At 46.8% G+C, this 18,770-nt stretch overlaps 1 protein-coding gene across 1 annotated transcript in view; it reads right to left on the bottom strand.

Annotated features, from left to right (window-relative positions):
• The window catches only part of LOC138652257 (uncharacterized), an 83,615-nt gene that overhangs the window by 5,868 nt on the left and 58,977 nt on the right, over positions 1-18,770 (bottom strand). The window contains exons 28-37 of the mRNA XM_069743024.1: positions 18,148-18,375; positions 17,050-17,229; positions 16,191-16,340; positions 12,672-12,794; positions 12,063-12,209; positions 11,686-11,905; positions 10,244-10,333; positions 7,030-7,149; positions 6,013-6,164; positions 2,125-2,211 (exon numbers count right to left, since the gene is read on the bottom strand). Coding sequence (XP_069599125.1) covers positions 2,125-2,211; positions 6,013-6,164; positions 7,030-7,149; positions 10,244-10,333; positions 11,686-11,905; positions 12,063-12,209; positions 12,672-12,794; positions 16,191-16,340; positions 17,050-17,229; positions 18,148-18,375 — 1,497 coding nt within the window. The remainder of the gene's footprint in view (positions 1-2,124; positions 2,212-6,012; positions 6,165-7,029; positions 7,150-10,243; positions 10,334-11,685; positions 11,906-12,062; positions 12,210-12,671; positions 12,795-16,190; positions 16,341-17,049; positions 17,230-18,147; positions 18,376-18,770) is intronic.

Raw genomic sequence — 18,770 nt, 5'->3', positions numbered from 1 at the left:
CACCAGTGGCGAATTTGCCAATCCTGGTGTTCTGTGGCAAATGCCAAGTGCCCTGCACGGTGTTGGGCTGTGAGCACAACCCCCATCTGTGGACGTCGGGCACTCAGACCATCCTCATGGAGTGATTCTAACCATTTGTGCAGACACATGCACATTTGTGGCCTGCTGGAGGTCATTTTGCTGGGCTCTGGCAGTGCTCCTCCTGTTCCTCCTTGCAAAAAGGCTGAGGTAGCGTTCCTGCTGCAGGGTTGTTGCCCTCCTACGGCCCCCTCCACGTCTCCTGGTGTACTGGCCTGTCTCCTGGTAGCACCTCCAGCCTCTAGACACTACGCTGACAGACACAGCAAACCTTCTTGCCACAGCTCCCATTGATGTGCCATCCTGGATGAGCTGCACTACCTGAGCCACTTGTGTGGGTTGTAGAGTCCGTCTCATGCTACCATGAGTGTGAAAGCACAACCAACATTCAAAAGTGACCAAAACATCAGCCAGAAAGCATTGGTACTGAGATGTGGTCTGTGGTCCCCACCTGCAGAACCGCTCCTTTATTGAGTGTGTCTTGATAATTGCCAATAATTTCCATCTGTTGTTTATTCCATTTGCACAACAGCATGTGACATTGATTGTCAAACAGTGTTGCTTCCTAAGTGGACAGTTTGATTTCACAGAAGTTTGATTTACTTGGAGTTATATTCTGTTTCTTAAGTGTTCCCTTTATTTTTTTGAGCAGTGTATATATAATTTATTGTAATATTACTTCTATGTTAATAATATCTAGACCGAAGAACAGATATGTAACGGGTGAGAGTATGACCCCAACAATCACAGGAATTGGCTTCCGTGTTCCCTGTGTGAATAGAGTAGTTTATGGAAGTGGTGGCCACACACAGGACACTATTTCACACACAGGATGCAGGACCCCCATAATTGTGGGGTCTCAATGGTTAGACATTCACTGATTATACATTTATCATCAATATAGAAATAAATTATAGGTGCCCGTGCTTTCAGTAGTGGCAGCTGGCTGTACTCCATGTCTGACATGCCACTGCAATGGCAAGGATCTGAGTTACCTCTAGTGCAGCTGTCAGTATCACCATGCCTGGCTGACCACTGCAGTATGTACGGAGCAGAGTGAGATTCCAGTAGGGAAGAGGGGCACTGAGGAGCAGTCAATCAGGCTAAGCAGTCGGCAATTCAGTAGCAGTAGTGAGGAGCTGTCAATCAGGCTAGATGGGAGGAGATTTATTAGAGAGGAGGGCCACTGAGGAGCAGTCAATCGGGCTAGATGGGAGGAGATTTAGCAGAGAGGAGGGACACTGAGGAGCAGCCAATCAGGCTAGGTTAGAGGAGATTCAGCAGAGAGGAGGGACACTGAGGAGCAGCCAATCAGGCTAGGTTAGAGGAGATTCAGCAGAGAGGAGGGACACTGAGGAGCAGCCAATCAGGCTAGGTTAGAGGAGATTCAGCAGAGAGGAGGGACCCTGAGGAGCAGCCAATCAGGCTAGGTTAGAGGAGATTCAGCAGAGAGGAGGGACCCTGAGGAGCAGCCAATCAGGCTAGGTTAGAGGAGATTCAGCAGAGAGGAGGGACCCTGAGGAGCAGCCAATCAGGCTAGGTTAGAGGAGATTCAGCAGAGAGGAGGGACCCTGAGGAGCAGCCAATTGGCCTAAATGAGATGAGATTCAGCAAAAAGGAAGGATACTGAGGAGCAGCGAATTGGGCTAGTTGGGTGGAGATTCAGCAGAAGTGATGGACTCTGAGGAGCTGTCAAACAGGTTAAGCTGTCAGAGATTCAGCAGTAGAAGTGAGAAGCTGCCATTTAGGCTAGGTGAGTGGATATTTTGCAGAGAGGAGGGACACTGGGTAGCAGCCAATACGGCTAGTTTTAACCTGCATATATGATCATACAATCATTGTGACATGGAATTTCAAAGTAAGCACACTAGCCTCATCAGGTCTAAGAGATTTATTTAAAAATGTATGCAGTTTGTAATGTAAAATCTTGCAATCTGCTTTAATTAAATTTATCGGCAAATACTTGCTTGGGATGTTTCTGGAAGTAAATGCATATCACAGATCTAATGAGCTATTAATAACACCAAACATTTCAAATTTGCTTACCTGGTAAAAGAAAGAATGGGAAAAGGCATTGCCATTGTAATTATTGCGTGGTATATAAGATGTGACGTGCAAGTGGAGATTCCCAGTCTGAAAAAAACAAAATAAGGAACAGGAAAGGGATGAAAACAGCACGAAGAAGGGAAGATTTCCCATAATGTGTTTACATGATGGGGTATGAGTATGTGTCAGAAGAAAGTACAACAATGACGTCTGTTCTAAGAAGGCTTCTGTTTTGCCATTTCATCCCTTTTAGCAATCTGCACTTTTATCTTGCTATCTAACTTCAATAAATGCAAATATATACATGATATTCCGCTTTAGCTAGGTACAATAATGCATGTAAGGGCTATGGACACCTTTAGAGAAAAGAACAATCCAGTGACATTTGGTGCATGTGCAGAGAGGTGAGATGTTGTGGCCCGGCTTGATGTTTGCACTGCGCATGCGCTGTAATAATGCAGTGTATGGATGGAAATTACTCAGCGGTGTCCAGCACATGCACAGTTCACAGATGAAGCAGGGAACAGTGCACCTCATGTCTCTGCGCATGCGCTGTAATAATGCAGTGTATGGATGGAAATGGCTCGGCGGTGCCCAGCACATGCACAGTTCACAGATGAAGCAGGGAACAGTACACCTCACGTCTCTGCGCATGCACTGTAATAATGCAGTGTATGGATGGAAATGGCTCGGCGGTGTTCAGCACATGCACAGTTCACAGATGAAGCAGGGGACAGTACACCTCACGTCCCTGCGCATGCGCAGTAATAATACAGTGTATGGACGGAAATGACTCAGAAGTACCCAGCACATGCACAGTTCACAGATGACGCAGGGGACAGTATGCCTCTCATCTCTGTGCATGCGCTGTAATAATGCAGTGTATGGATGTAAATGGCTCAGCGGTGCCCAGCACATGCTCAGTTCACAGATGGAGCAGAGGACAGTACGCCTCTCGTCTCTGCGCATGCGCTGTAATAATGCAGTGTATGGATGGAAATGACTCAGCGGTGTTCAGCACATGCACAGTTCACAGATGAAGCAGGGGACAGTACACCTCACGTCCCTGCGCATGCGCAGTAATAATACAGTGTATGGACGGAAATGACTCAGCAGTACCCAGCACATGCACAGTTCACAGATGACGCAGGGGACAGTATGCCTCTCATCTCTGTGCATGCGCTGTAATAATGCAGTGTATGGATGTAAATGGCTCAGCGATGCCCAGCACATGCACAGTTCACAGATGAAGCAGGGGACAGTACACCTCACGTCTCTGGGCATGTGCTGTAATAATGCAGTGTATGGATGGAAATGGCTTAGTGGTGTCCAGCACATGCACAGTTCACAGATGAAGCAGGGGACAGTATGCCTCTCATCTCTGCGCATGCGCTGTAATAATGGAGTGTATGGATGGAAATGGCTCCGTGGTGTCCAGCACATGCAGAGTTCACAGATGAAGCAGGGGACAGTACGCCTCTCGTCTCTGCGCATGCGCTGTAATAATGCAGTGTATGGATGGAAATGGCTCCGTTGTGTCCAGCACATACACAGTTCACAGAAGGAGCAGGGGACAGTACTCTTCACGTGTCTGTGCATGCGCTGTAATAATGCACTGTATGTATGGAAATGACTCAGCGGTGTCCAGCACATGCATAGTTCACAGATGAAGCAGGGGACAGTGCACCTCACGTCTCTGCGCATGCGCTGAAATAATGCAGTGTATGGATGGAAATTAATCCGGGGTGTCCAGCACGTGCACAGTTCACAGATGGAGCAGGGGACAGTATTCCTCACATCTCTGTGCATGCGCTGTAATAATTCAGTGTATGGATGGAAATGACACAGCGGTGCCCAACACATGCACAGTTCACAGATGGAGCAGCGGACAGTACACCCCTCGTCTCTGTGCATGCACTGTAATAATGCAGTGTATGGATGGAAATGGCTTAGTGGTGTCCAGCACATGCACAGTTCACAGATGAAGCAGGGGACAGTACGCCTCTCGTCTCTGCGCATGCGCTGTAATAATGCAGTGTATGGATGGAAATGGCTCCGTGGGGTCCAGCACATGCACAGTTCACAGATGAAGCAGGGGACAGTACGCCTCTCGTCTCTGCGCATGCGATGTAATAATGCAGTGTATGGATGTAAATGGCTCAGCGGTGCCCAGCTCATGCACAGTTCACAGATGAAGCAGGTGACAGTACGCCTCTCGTCTCTGCGCATGCGCTGTAGTAATGCAGTGTATGGATCGAAATGGCTCCGTGGTGTCCAGCACATGCACAGTTCACAGATGAAGCAGGGGACAGTACACCTCACGTCTCTGCGCATGCGCTGAAATAATGCAGTGTATGGATGGAAATGAATCCGTGGTGTCCAGTACGTGCACAGTTCACAGATGGAGCAGGGGACAGTACTCCTCACATCTCTGTGCATGCGCTGTAATAATTCAGTGTATGGATGGAAATGACACAGCGGTGCCCAACACATGCACAGTTCACAGATGGAGCAGCGGACAGTACACCCCTCATCTCTGCGCATGCGCTGTAATAATGCAGTGTATGGATGGAAATGGCTCCGTTGTGTCCAGCACATGCACAGTTCACAGATGAAGCAGGGGACAGTACGCCTCTCATCTCTGCACATGCGATGTAATAATGCAGTGTATGGATGTAAATTGCTCAGCAGTGCCCAGCACATGCACAGTTCACAGATGAAGCAGGTGACAGTACGCCTCTCGTCTCTGCGCATGCGCTGTAGTAATGCAGTGTATGGATGGAAATGGCTCCGTGGTGTCCAGCACATGCACAGTTCACAGATGAAGCAGGGGACAGTACACCTCACGTCTCTGCGCATGCACTGTAATAATGGAGTGTATGGATGGAAATGACTCAGCGGTGTTCAGCACATGCACAGTTCACAGATGAAGCAGGGGACAGTACACCTCATGTCTCTGCGCATGCGCTGTAATAATGCAGTGTATGGATGTAAATGACTCAGCGGTGTTCAGCACATGCACAGTTCACAGATGAAGCAGGGGACAGTACACCTCACGGATCTGCACATGCGCTGTAATAATACAGTGTATGGATGGAAATGACTCAGCAGTAACCAGCACATGCACAGTTCACAGATGAAGCAGGGGACAGTACAACTCACGTCTCTGAGCATGCGCTGTAATAATGGAGTGTATGGATGGAAATGGCTCCGTGGTTTCCAGCACATGCACAGTTCACAGATGAAGCAGGGGACAGTACGCCTCTCATCTCTGTGCATGCGCTGTAATAATGCAGTGTATGGATGGAAATGGCTCCGTGGTGTCCAGAACATGCACAGTTCACAGATGAAGCAGGGGACAGTAATCCTCATGTCTCTGTGCATGCGCTGTAATAATGCAGTGTATGGATGGAAATGACTCAGCGGTGTCCAGCACATGCATAGTTCACAGATGAAGCAGGGGACAGTGCACCTCACGTCTCTGCGCATGCGCTGTAATAATGCAGTGTATGGATGGAAATGACTCCGTGGTGTCCAGCACATGCACAGTTCACAGATGGAGCAGGTGACAGTACACCTCTCGTTTCTGTGCATGTGCTGTAATAATGCAGTGTATGGATGGAAATGACTCAGCGATGTTCAGCACATGCACAGTTCACAGATGGAGCAAGGGACAGTACACCTCTCATCTCTGCGCATGCGCTGTAATAATGCATTGTATGGATGGAAATGACTCAGCGGTGTTCAGCACATGCACAGTTCACAGATGGAGCAGGGGACAGTACACCTCACGTCTCTGTGCATGCGCCGGATTCCCTTGGTTTCACTGATATCAGGAGCGGATAAAGGTACTTTATCACTAACCATATAGAAAAGGTCAGAACCTACTTTAATATGTAACTTTAGAGACTCCAAGATGTCAGTTCCATACTCATATGTGACCAGTTCTCTTGCAGAAAGCTCTTTCGGATCTATTACGGATAGGTCACCTTCACAGTTGGACTGTAGATCTTGAACGTCTCGGAATGTATTTTTTAAGCCTACAGAAGAAAAAAAACATGTCACAGAAGCAAAAAGTACAGATGCATTGATCCACTACCTGGTTGAGATGAAAAGTTCAGAATTATCCAATATAGACAAGTGTGTTCTATCTGGCTGCATCTGCCATTAACAACTCTATGAGGGTCATTGATGAGGAGGATGATGAGGAGCCGAGGACCGAGTGGGAGGTATGCAGTTTCCTAGTGTTAGCTTAGGTTTGGTCCATACTAGTTTTGGGATCACGTTTGCTAAATGTAAGCCCTGGTGTCAGGGATTTATGTCATACGCACAGGATACGGGTCTGATATTTGCCGTCTCCACACTTGTGCCGTAATGTTATCAATTCTTACAGACCTCTATAGAGAGCTGCACATGAGCAGACAAATTTTCATTTCTGGTATTCCAAAACATGGTCCCTGTTTTGGAGATCTGTGGGGCTCCCGGAGGAATATGTTATACAATTAGGAGGATAGACTGGTGGCAAGAAGAGAATCAATAAGGTTTGGAGTGTGTAGAGAGGAGAAAGTCAGGTGGCATAGGGGCCAAATTGGCATTGGGTAGGGGTAGGTCTCAATGGCTCACAGAAGGGTGCTAGGGCAAAAAATGGATAGAAAAAGACTGGTAGACCCCCACTATCTTAAACTAGTGATGGAGCCTTACTCACCCATACTTAAATGTAGAACTTTATTTTATTGCAGTCATTATCATGAGGGTTGCTTTGGGTCTTGGGGAGATGATAGGATGGTTGGCAGAGTAACAGGGAGGATGATAAAAATGATGTCATAGGGGTTTGGGCACCGAGAGGTGGTGTTCTTGGTGTTGGTGGAAGAGTGGCTCCGTACCGGAAATGACCAGTATAAATACCCAGGTTCTTGTTGCTCTGCAGCAGTTTGGCGCTCTGGGCGCTGGCTCGTAGCTGACCGTCCACCTCCTTCAGCAGAGTAAGCAGCGGTGACGACTCCACAATTTTACAGTCATTCCCATCTGCAAAGCGAATATGTGATAATCGTCTGGGTAACTGCGCTGCTCCTACACCCCAATTACACCAATTATCTATAATATAACGCTGGGAGCGTCACTATGTCCGAAGCCTTTATAGACTGCGCAAGCACAAGCGCCGGCGCAGTCTGGCCCCCACAGAGTGACGCTCCCAGGAGATCGCGGTATGCGTAAACATTGAACGCACACCGCGATCTCCACCGGAGAGTCAGGGACCGCCAGGAGGGTAAGTATATTCACCTGTCCCCCGTTCCAGCGCTGCATGCGGCTCTGTCTCCCGGGTCCTCTGCTGTGACGTTCTCAGTTCAGAGGGCGCGATGACGTGCAGCGCTGGAACGGGACAGACAGGTGAGTATAGCAAGTGCTGGGGGCCTGAGCTAGCGGTGACTCCGGCACCTGACCCCCACAGCGCGCCGGTGTCCCCGCCTGCTCAGGCCCCCAGCACTCGGCGCCCAGCGACGATAGGTGAGTATGTTTTTTTTTTTTTATATATATATATATGGCAGCAGCATACGGGGCATATATAATGGAGCATCTTATGGGGGGCATATAATACAATGGTGGCGCAGGATGGGAGCAGCACATGACAGAACGGGGGCGCAGGATGGGAGCAGCACATGACAGAACGGGCGCAGGATGGCAGCAGCACATGACAGAACGGGGCGCAGGATGAGAGCAGCACATGACAGAACGGGCGCAGGATGGCAGCAGCACATGAGAGAATGGGCGCAGGATGGCAGCAGCACATGACATAACGGGCGCAGGATGGGAGCAGCACATGAGAGAATGGGCGCAGGATGGGAGCAGCACATGACAGAACAGGGGCGCAGGATGGGAGCAGCACATGAAAGAACGGGGGCGCAGGATGGGAGCAGCACATGACAGAACGGGGGGGCAGGATGGGAACAGCACATGACAGAACGGGGGGGCAGGATGGGAACAGCACATGACAGAACGGGCGCACGATGGCAGCAGCACATGACAAAACGGGCGCAGGATGGGAGCAGCACATGACAGAACGGGGGCGCAGGATGGCAGCAGCACATGACAGAACGGGGGCGCAGGATGGGAACAGCACATGACAGAACGGGCGCACGATGGCAGCAGCACATGACAAAACGGGCGCAGGATGGGAGCAGCACATGACAGAACGGGGGCGCAGGATGGCAGCAGCACATGAAAGAACGGGGGCACAGGATGGGAGCAGCACATGATAGAATGGAGGCGCAGGATGGGTGCAGAACATGTCAGAATGGAGGCGCAGGATGGGTGCAGCACATGTCACAATGGAGGCGCAGGATGGCAGCAGAACATGACAGAATGGGGGCGCAGGATGGGTGCAACACATGACAGAATGGGGGCGCAAGATGGGTGCAGAACATGTCAGAATGGAGGCGCAGGATGGGTGCAGAACATGTCAGAATGGGGGCGCAGGATGGGAGCAGCACATGTCACAATGGGGGCGCAGGATGGAAGCAGCACATGACAGAATGGGGGCGCAGGATGGGTGCAACACATGACAGAATGGGGGCGCAAGATGGGTGCAACACATGGCAGGATGGGGGCGCAGGATGGGTGCAGCACATGACAGAATGGGGGTGCAGGATGGGAGCAGCTCATGACAGGATGGGGACGCAGGATGGGTGCAGCACATGACAGGATGGGGACGCAGGATGGGTGCAGCACATGTCAGGATGGGGACGCAGGATGGGTGCAGCACATGTCAGGATGGGGACGCAGGATGGAGCAGCACATGTCAGGATGGGGACGCAGGATGGAGCAGCACATACCAGGATGGAGACCATATACCAATATAGATGCTAGCCACCCGGGCGTAGAACGGGTTCAATAGCTAGTTAGTAATATATTCAGCAGCAGATACAACTGCTCCTCTGCATCACACAGTCATTACAGCCGCCAGCAGTGTGCTACAAATCTACAAATTCTGCTATAATATTTGTACTCCGGGGGGACACATTACAGCACGGGCCGTATTGGAGCCCTGCGAACCCCTCTTACTGGGGAGGGCAAATGAGTTCAGAGAGAGCAGTTATAGCTCATTTTTCATTGTGAAAAATTCTCTGTAAAATGCAAACTCTCATGTCCAGAAATGCTCATTACAAGTAAAGGGTTAATCTGCAGGGAAATTGCATTAAAATCCTGCCCGGATGCCTCACTGGAGCAGCGGGTACAGAGAGAAAATGAACTTATATCCAACCTGCAGCTGTATACTTGCTTCCATCCAGTCATCAGAGCAGTACATGGACCGGTAGAGCGTGGCTATGCCCGACCATCGAATTTAGCAAAAATGCCCGAGTTTCTTATTCCAGAAATGTTACTGCAATTCCTGAATGGAGCAACTTTTCTAGAAAGGCGTATGGAGACGAACGCCAGGGAGGAAGATGCACAGACTTTATTAAGCGGTGTGGTCCTTTTCATGAATTTGGTGCAGTCTACTCCAAAGTGCCTCTTAATTAAGACGGCCGTATAGAAGACCAGTGCTAATGAATTGGGCCCTTTGTCTTCTATATCCTCTATGTATCACTGTACATAGCAAGCAAACTGTGGAATGAGTTACCAGCGCATCCGTCAGTGATCTGTTTTTCAGGTCTGTAACTCTTGTCTCTCTTCCCCTGAACCATATTCTAATCAAATTTATGACTACATGAAAGTTGAACTTTGATGCAAATGATTTTAGGTCCCAATGAAAAATCTCCAACAGGGCCCCTAACAATCACAGTCTTCACATATAGGCCAAATTAACCTTTTGAACCCTCCTAGGCTCCAGGACACCAGGGTACGATTGCAGCCCCTACATCCACGATTGTTACACACCTGCTTTGAATCAGTTTAGGAGTTGATGGAAAAGAGAGATAAAGGTTACAGACGAGAACCGTAGTTCAGATAAAATAGAGCATAATAAGATCCATCAACAGCATTTCACCTTCTAATTAAAGCTGATCATTAGGTAAAATTGCAAAAAGGCTGTAAAGGTTTAATAAAAAAGAATGAGATTCTTACAATATAAAATTATTTCAGATCTTTCCATGTATAGGGATGCAATGTAACGCTACTGTACCTGGAGGAAGCACGGATGAGAACAAGTAGGGGCCAAGAAGTGTTGTCCTCGCCGCTGCAATTTGTTCTGTTTGATGGAATATATTTATATCTAAAACATGAAAGGAACATCATGAGAAAATTCATTAAGAGTTGAGCACAATGATATGCAGGACCCTGGTTCAGCAGAGACGCCGGTAGTCCTTAGCCACCAGACCAGAGGGCTGCGAATCTCCTTCAACCTAACGAAATCCTCACTGCCTCTCCTGACCAGTAGTTTGGTGCAATGTCATGGTGACAGTGTGACACATGAATGCCATCATGCCGAGCCGATGCTAACCAGAAGAGGCACCGGAGATTCCGACAGGAGGAGGAGGCTAGCAGGGCGGAAATTCAAATAACGCTGCATACCCCACTGACGTGTCTGTATTAGTAAATATTTGCATTTCCCATGATATAATAATTTTGGAAAACACTTTCTCAGAATCGAGGAAATGTAGGAATGATATAAAACTTGGAAGACCACATGGTGGTGGCTTGTTGATGCCTACAGTGAACCATGGTGGTGGCTCGGTGATGTTTACAGTGAAGCATGATGGTAACTTGGTGATGCCTACAGTGAAGCATGATGGTAATTTGGTGACGCCTACAGTGAAGCATGATGGTAACTTGGTGATGCCTACAGTGAATCATGGTGGTGGCTCATGGATGCCTACAGTGAAGCATGATGTTATCAAACAAAGATGTCCAAAAAGGAATTATGGTTATTTTAAACGCATATATAATCCAACAGTGTGACCCAGCGTTAACAAAACAGTCAGGGAAACACACCAATTACCATTGAAAGCAGTGTATTTGTTTAAAAATTACAATATTTTATTATACACTATTAAAAAAACACACATATGAGCAAAGTAACAAGTATCAACAAGGTGCCTTTTGCGTGAGGGAAGGCATGATTATCACCCCCTGTTATTATATTGGCGTAAATGCCCACATACATTTTGGCTGGATTTTAAAATATTGCAATTTTTAAATGAACACACTGCTTTCAATGGTTATTAGTGTGTTTCCCTGACGGTTTTGTTAACGCTGGGTCACACTGTGGGATTATATAGTGAAGCATGATGGCAGCTTGTCGATGCCTACTGTGAATCATGGTGGTTTGTTGTTGATGCCTGCAGAGAAGCATGGTGGTGGCTTCGTGATGCCTACAGTGAAGCATGGTGGTACTGGGTTTTAAATACAATTATTTACTAAAGCCGCGATCATGTTGGTGTCCACGGCCACCGCATAAGCAAATGTTTGCATTGATTATGCTATATTACGGGAAATATAAATATTTACTAGCAGACACATCAGTAGGTTGCGTAACGTTATTTGGAGAGTTGAGACCACAGAACAACACTTGGTAGACACATCTTGTGTTTTAAGTTTTAACTAAGTATAATAATAAATACTTACGGTCGGTCATTAAGGACAAGATCTTCTGGTCATTGTTTGATAGGTTCATCTTCCCTGCTGTTGTTGCATCTGTCTCCGAGTTTTGATGGCGCCGGCCAACATTTTCAAGTCTCTCCTTAATCCTCAGCTCTTCTTCTAATTTTACATTCAGCTTTTCCAGGTCTCGCTGAAGAGTTTTTTCTAGAAACGTGATTGTTTCATCGTGTTCTCTAATGAGCTTCTGTGACATATACGGACAAAGGGGAGGTGAATCAATCTTACATCTGTGTCATGTTAATTACCAGGAGGCCATTGCTCACGAGGAAGCAGCTGTCTGGCTGCCCACTCATCATGTTTACAGCAGGTCGTAACAGCCAAAGAGGCAAAGGCCACAATACCTGTTTCATCGATCCATTGAGTTCTCCACGTTCCAGCTGGTCCTGGAGCTTAAGATTCTCTTCGGAGATCTGCTTTCTGTGGGCTTCTTCTACCTCTGCTTGCTTTTCCTGTAAACTTTTCAGACATTTTTTTTCCTCTACGACGGACTTCAAAATAAAACGCAAAAAATGAATGTACAATAGAAGATTTCGCCCTACGCGGTCATTTCTTAGTATCGTACTTTCACAGATTGTGGGAAGGATAAATCATAGATGCATCCGATATAAATGTTTACCAACAACCATGAACCTTAAAGATATTGCACCCTCTCTACCCGATTCCCCACTTTCTTAACACCCCATTCCTCGCCCCCTTGTGAAGGTCCCTGACACATCGGTGGCTCTTGGCCAACAGGCTGCAGTTCACATTATGACGATGGGCCGACACAGACACATGCAGGACAGTATGACACAGAGTATGATATTCCATGTTTATTAGCACACCACAGACCTCTACAGATAGCGGCCTGTAGTCTGTGAATGGACGGACGTCCAGGAGAAGGTCCTGGAGAATGTGCCTTGTACTAGGGACCGTCCACCACCGTGTGCCCGCTCTGAGCACAGATTTACCTGCCTCTCGGGCCGAGAACATTCCTCCAGTTCTTCCTTTAGGCTCTTCAGCTGCTGTTTTATGAAGGCTTGAAGTTCATATTCTAAATAATGAGCTTCTTCCACACAGGAAAGGATGTGAACCTGCGAAATGTGGATGCAGTGAGCGTCTTCAAGCAGGAGAACATTTCTCATGTGTATCTCATCCACAGGATAAGGGAAGAAAAAAATCACCGCAAGGGATCTGACCTTCGGGATTGCCACTGAAAACGATAACGAGGTCCAAAAGTCCCCTGTGTGTATACAACAGTAGTGCGAATGTGTGATCATCGCTCCATTCACTTCTATGGGTCCATGTAGTGGTAGTGCGCATGTGTGACTACTCTTCCATTCACTTCTATAGTTCTATGTATATGTAGTGGTAGTGCGCATGCGTGACTACTCTTCCATTCACTTCTATAGTTCTATGTATATGTAGTGGTAGTGCGCATGCGTGACTACTCTTCCATTCACTTCTACGGGTCTATGTAGTGGTAGTGTGTATGTGTAATCATCGCTCCATTCACTCCTATAGGTTTACGTAGTGGTAGTGTGTGTGATCATCGCTCCATTCACTTCTATGGGTCCATGTAGTGGTAGTGCGCATGCGTGACTACTCTTCCATTCACTTCTATGGGTCTATGTAGTGGTAGTGCGCATGTGTGACTACTCTTCCATTCACTTCTATAGGTCTATGTAGTGGTAGTGTGCATGCGTAATCATCGCTCCATTCACTCCTATAGGTCTACGTAGTGGTAGTGTGTGTGATTATCGCTCCATTCACTTCTATGGGTCTATGTAGTGGTAGTGCGCATGCGTGACTACTCTTCCATTCACTTCTATGGGTCCATGTAGTGGTAGTGCGCATGTGTGACTACTCTTCCATTCACTTCTATAGTTCTATGTATATGTAGTGGTAGTGCGCATGCGTGACTACTCTTCCATTCACTTCTACGGGTCTATGTAGTGGTAGTGTGTATGTGTAATCATCGCTCCATTCACTCCTATAGGTTTACGTAGTGGTAGTGTGTGTGATCATCGCTCCATTCACTTCTATGGGTCCATGTAGTGGTAGTGCGCATGCGTGACTACTCTTCCATTCACTTCTATGGGTCTATGTAGTGGTAGTGCGCATGTGTGACTACTCTTCCATTCACTTCTATAGGTCTATGTAGTGGTAGTGTGTATGCGTAATCATCGCTCCATTCACTCCTATAGGTCTACGTAGTGGTAGTGTGTGTGATTATCGCTCCATTCACTTCTATGGGTCTATGTAGTGGTAGTGCGCATGCGTGACTACTCTTCCATTCACTTCTATGGGTCCATGTAGTGGTAGTGCGCATGTGTGACTACTCTTCCATTCACTTCTATAGTTCTATGTATATGTAGTGGTAGTGCGCATGCGTGACTACTCTTCCATTCACTTCTACGGGTCTATGTAGTGGTAGTGTGTATGCGTAATCATCGCTCCATTCACTCCTATAGGTCTACATAGTGGTAGTGTGTGTGATTATCGCTCCATTCACTTCTATGGGTCTATGTAGTGGTAGTGCGCATGCGTGACTACTCTTCCATTCACTTCTATGGGTCCATGTAGTGGTAGTGCGCATGTGTGACTACTCTTCCATTCACTTCTATAGGTCTATGTATATGTAGTGGTTGTGCGCATGCGTGACTACTCTTCCATTCACTTCTATGGGTCCATGTAGTGGTAGTGCGCATGTGTGACTACTCTTCCATTCACTTCTATAGTTCTATGTATATGTAGTGGTAGTGCGCATACGTGACTACTCTTCCATTCACTTCTATGGGTCTATGTAATGCGTATGCGTGATCATCACTGCTCCAGTCACTTCTACGGGTCTATGCAGTGGTAGTGTGTATGTGTAATCATCGCTGCATTCACTCCTATAGGTCTACGTAGTGGTAGTGTGTGTGATCATCGCTCCATTCACTTCTATGGGTCTATGTAGTGGTAGTGCGCATGCGTGACTACTCTTCCATTCACTTCTATGGGTCCATGTAGTGGTAGTGCGCATGTGTGACTACTCTTCCATTCACTTCTATAGGTCTATGTATATGTAGTGGTAGTGCGCATGCGTGACTACTCTTCCATTCACTTCTATAGGTCTATGTAGTGGTAGTGTGTATGTGTAATCATCGCTGCATTCACTCCTATAGGTCTATGTAGTGGTAGTGTGTGTGATCATCGCTCCATTCACTTCTATGGGTCCATGTAGTGGTAGTGCACATGCATGACCACTGCTCCATTCACTCCTATGGGTCTGTGTAGTGGTAGTATGTTTGTGTGATCACTGATCCATTCACTTCTATGGGTCCATATAGTGGTAGTGCACATGCGTGACCAGTCTTCCATTCACTTCTATGGGTCTATATAGTGGTAGTGCACATGCGTGACCAGTCTTCCATTCACTTCTATGGGTCTATGTAGTGGTAGTGTGTATGTGTAATCATCGCTCCATTCACTCCTATAGGTTTACGTAGTGGTAGTGTGTGTGATCATCGCTCCATTCACTTCTATGGGTCCATGTAGTGGTAGTGCGCATGCGTGACTACTCTTCCATTCACTTCTATGGGTCTATGTAGTGGTAGTGCGCATGTGTGACTACTCTTCCATTCACTTCTATAGGTCTATGTAGTGGTAGTGTGTATGCGTAATCATCGCTCCATTCACTCCTATAGGTCTATGTAGTGGTAGTGTGTGTGATTATCGCTCCATTCACTTCTATGGGTCTATGTAGTGGTAGTGCGCATGCGTGACTACTCTTCCATTCACTTCTATGGGTCCATGTAGTGGTAGTGCGCATGTGTGACTACTCTTCCATTCACTTCTATAGTTCTATGTATATGTAGTGGTAGTGCGCATGCGTGACTACTCTTCCATTCACTTCTACGGGTCTATGTAGTGGTAGTGTGTATGCGTAATCATCGCTCCATTCACTCCTATAGGTCTACGTAGTGGTAGTGTGTGTGATTATCGCTCCATTCACTTCTATGGGTCTATGTAGTGGTAGTGCGCATGCGTGACTACTCTTCCATTCACTTCTACGGGTCTATGTAGTGGTAGTGTGTATGCGTAATCATCGCTCCATTCACTCCTATAGGTCTACGTAGTGGTAGTGTGTGTGATCATCGCTCCATTCACTTCTATGGGTCTTTGTAGTGGTAGTGTGCATGCATGATACTATCACATACCTATAGAAGTGAATAGAGCAGAGGTCACATATGAACACTGCCATGGACAGGTACTGCTCTTGTCATCCTTGCGGTCCCAGAAGTCAGACCCCCGGTGATCAGACATTTATAATCCATCCTGTAAACCCCTAAAAAGAAACCTCTTTGGATCTTAAAGAGACCTTGTCAGTCTGGTCCAATCCTATTTATGAAGAACCTCGGACCTCAGACGCAATCGTAGAAATGAGAAAAAAACAACGTAATGGACCAAGAACGAGAATGAATTCGGCATAAAGCGATGGATACCTTGTCGGAGCAGAACTCTTTCAGGCCGCTGGCGATCTCTCCCAGGTGGCGCTCTCTGAGCCGTATCCTCTTTATCACCTGCTGCAGATCCGTGAGTAACAATTTGGCTTCTGTTTTGTTGTTGAACAGATTGAGAATTTCTTCTTGACCCTTGAAGATTAAGTGTTGTACAGTTATAGATAGAAGGTCTCTGTGGACACTGCAGAGCATCGTGGTGGCACTGCTGGTGCCTTTTGGTTTACAGTGATGGTGAAAAATAGTTTGCCTCAAAGACTATGGATATCTTTGACATGTCAAAATAATTTGTACATTAGCAGTTACCTTTAGTTAATACAATTACACCTTCAATTTTCATTCCTTCATTAATTTTCAGACCCCTGATATACAGTTTGCAGCCTGATCCAAGTTTCAGATGTACCTCATGAGGGAGTGTCTCTTTCAGTAATACAGGCTGGATGTGAGCTCTTTGTGTATCCAGAGTGCTGTTGTCTTCAATAGCTCATATATATCCGTACAGCTTCTATCCTGCACCGATTTCCTCTTAGTTACTTTCCTCCCTATCTGTAGCCCGTTCGCTCTGCCCTCCTTAAGACTGTAGCTGCTTTCTCCCCTCTCCACTAGAGATATGGGTACAGCCCTCTCCCTGCTGCCATTAAGAGAGAATCGTCAGACAGTAGGAGCACTGATGGATTTGTAACAATTCTGAAAAGCACTGAAGGTATATGAATGAATTACAGATGCTCTGCAGCAACAAAATATAAGAACATTCTTAATAAAAACAAACTGTGCATTTAGGAAGCAGGTGACCCCAAATATATATTCCACGGAAGATGAGGAGGCACTTGTCTTGAGTACTCACCGCGACAACACTATTATCATACTCGTCCCTCTGTTGGGCCTTGAAAACTTCTTGTAGAAGGACTACGGCCTGGCGGAAGTGCCTCTGAGCCAGGGAAAAGCACACAGCATGGTCCATAATGTTCCTGGTGTCTGGACACGTTGACATCTCTCGCAGCGATACGGTATTTTCTTCTTGCAGCTAAGAAGATATCAAAAATAATATTTCTCTTATAAGTCAGAGACTTTGCCAAGACAATAAGTAAAGTACTAACAAAGCCATAGCGACAAAGGTAAAGTTTCCTGTTATTTACCGTATTTTTCTGACCATAAGACGCACTTTTTTTCCTCCAAATTTGGGAGGAAAGTGTGGGTGCGTCTTATGGTATGGATGTAGCATGTGGGGAGGGGGGCAGCAGTGACTGGGATTGCACTGTTATCCCACTTCAGGATGTCCCGGAATCAGTGCTGGGGAAACCATGTGGTCCCGATGATTAAGTGCAGTGAATATTCATTAGCTACTCCCCACCTGGGTGCGCCTTATAGTCCGGTGCGTCTTATAGTCCGAAAAATATGGGTAATACTTAGAAACTGACCTGCAAGCCCCCAAATCAAAGGAGCAGTTTGTCTTGGAAGAGGGTCATTGTCAATCGTCTAACAAGGTAACCAAAAGGAAAGATTTATGAAGCCATGACCATTGGTTTTCTGGTGGGAAGCAAAGTGCCAAATTTTGCTGCACCACTGATTTGCCCCCAAAAAAGCTACTTTTTTTTTTAAATCTTACACAACATTGGCAATCTTTCTAAAAAGTGAGGATTCGTAGTGTCTAGGGACAACAGTCACTATAATTTAGGTTATAAAATGGGGTAGAATGAAGTGGAAATATAAGCCAACACGTTCCGGTGGCACCGACTGCCCAAAATGTGGCAAACGCATTAAGAGATGTTCTCCTCCTTATAAACGTAATGCATCTTACACCAGGGGGCTTATGTTTAAGACTGGACGTGAAACATTAGTCTTAGTAAATCCCCTCCAAATCTATAAAAAAAAAGCAATGCATACAGTATAAAATGGATAAAAGTGAACACCGGCGATCACCGGGCACGGGCACTGAGGTTACCAGCTGCTCCGTTAATGCGCCATGTTCTTCCTTCAGCTGGGTCTGCATCTCATTTAGCGACATCTGCTTCTGCTGGTCCTTAAAGGATTTCTTTAGGAAAATGATGATCTTTTCTACGTGCTGCTTCTCCATCCTTTTTGCAGCTTCTTCGGCAGCGGATTTTCCATAACTTGGCCGAAGGTTCATCTTACAAAGCGCCTTCTTTATTTCCGGAGCGCAGTTCTCAGTCTGGTTACAATTTAGGAAAATAACACGTTAGATGCCGTGCGGTCACCTAAGACTCGGGAGACATCCTGCGTAATGTAAAGGCATTACTGCGTAAGACAGTGTTCCCCAAGTCCGGTCCTCAAGGGCCATCAACAGGTCATGTTTTCAGTATTTCCTTAGTATTGCACAGGTGATAATTGCATCACCTGCACAGGCAATAATTCCATCACCTGGGCAATACTAGGGAAATCCTCAAAACATGACCTGTTGGTGGCTCTTGAGGACCGGAGTTGGGGAACACTGGTGTAAGACATATTTCCCGATTCACCACCACTGGCGTTTTGCCCACCAGTCTCCATGAAGGAAACACTGGAGTAACGATGACGTAAATTAATTTAGGAGAATGCGCCTCTCAA

The sequence above is a fragment of the Ranitomeya imitator genome, chromosome 10 (genome assembly GCF_032444005.1).
Source record: "Ranitomeya imitator isolate aRanImi1 chromosome 10, aRanImi1.pri, whole genome shotgun sequence".
Classification (NCBI taxonomy): domain Eukaryota; kingdom Metazoa; phylum Chordata; class Amphibia; order Anura; family Dendrobatidae; genus Ranitomeya; species Ranitomeya imitator.
The sequence above is the reverse complement of the archived record's forward strand: the minus strand, read 5'-3'. Positions and strand labels throughout refer to the sequence as shown.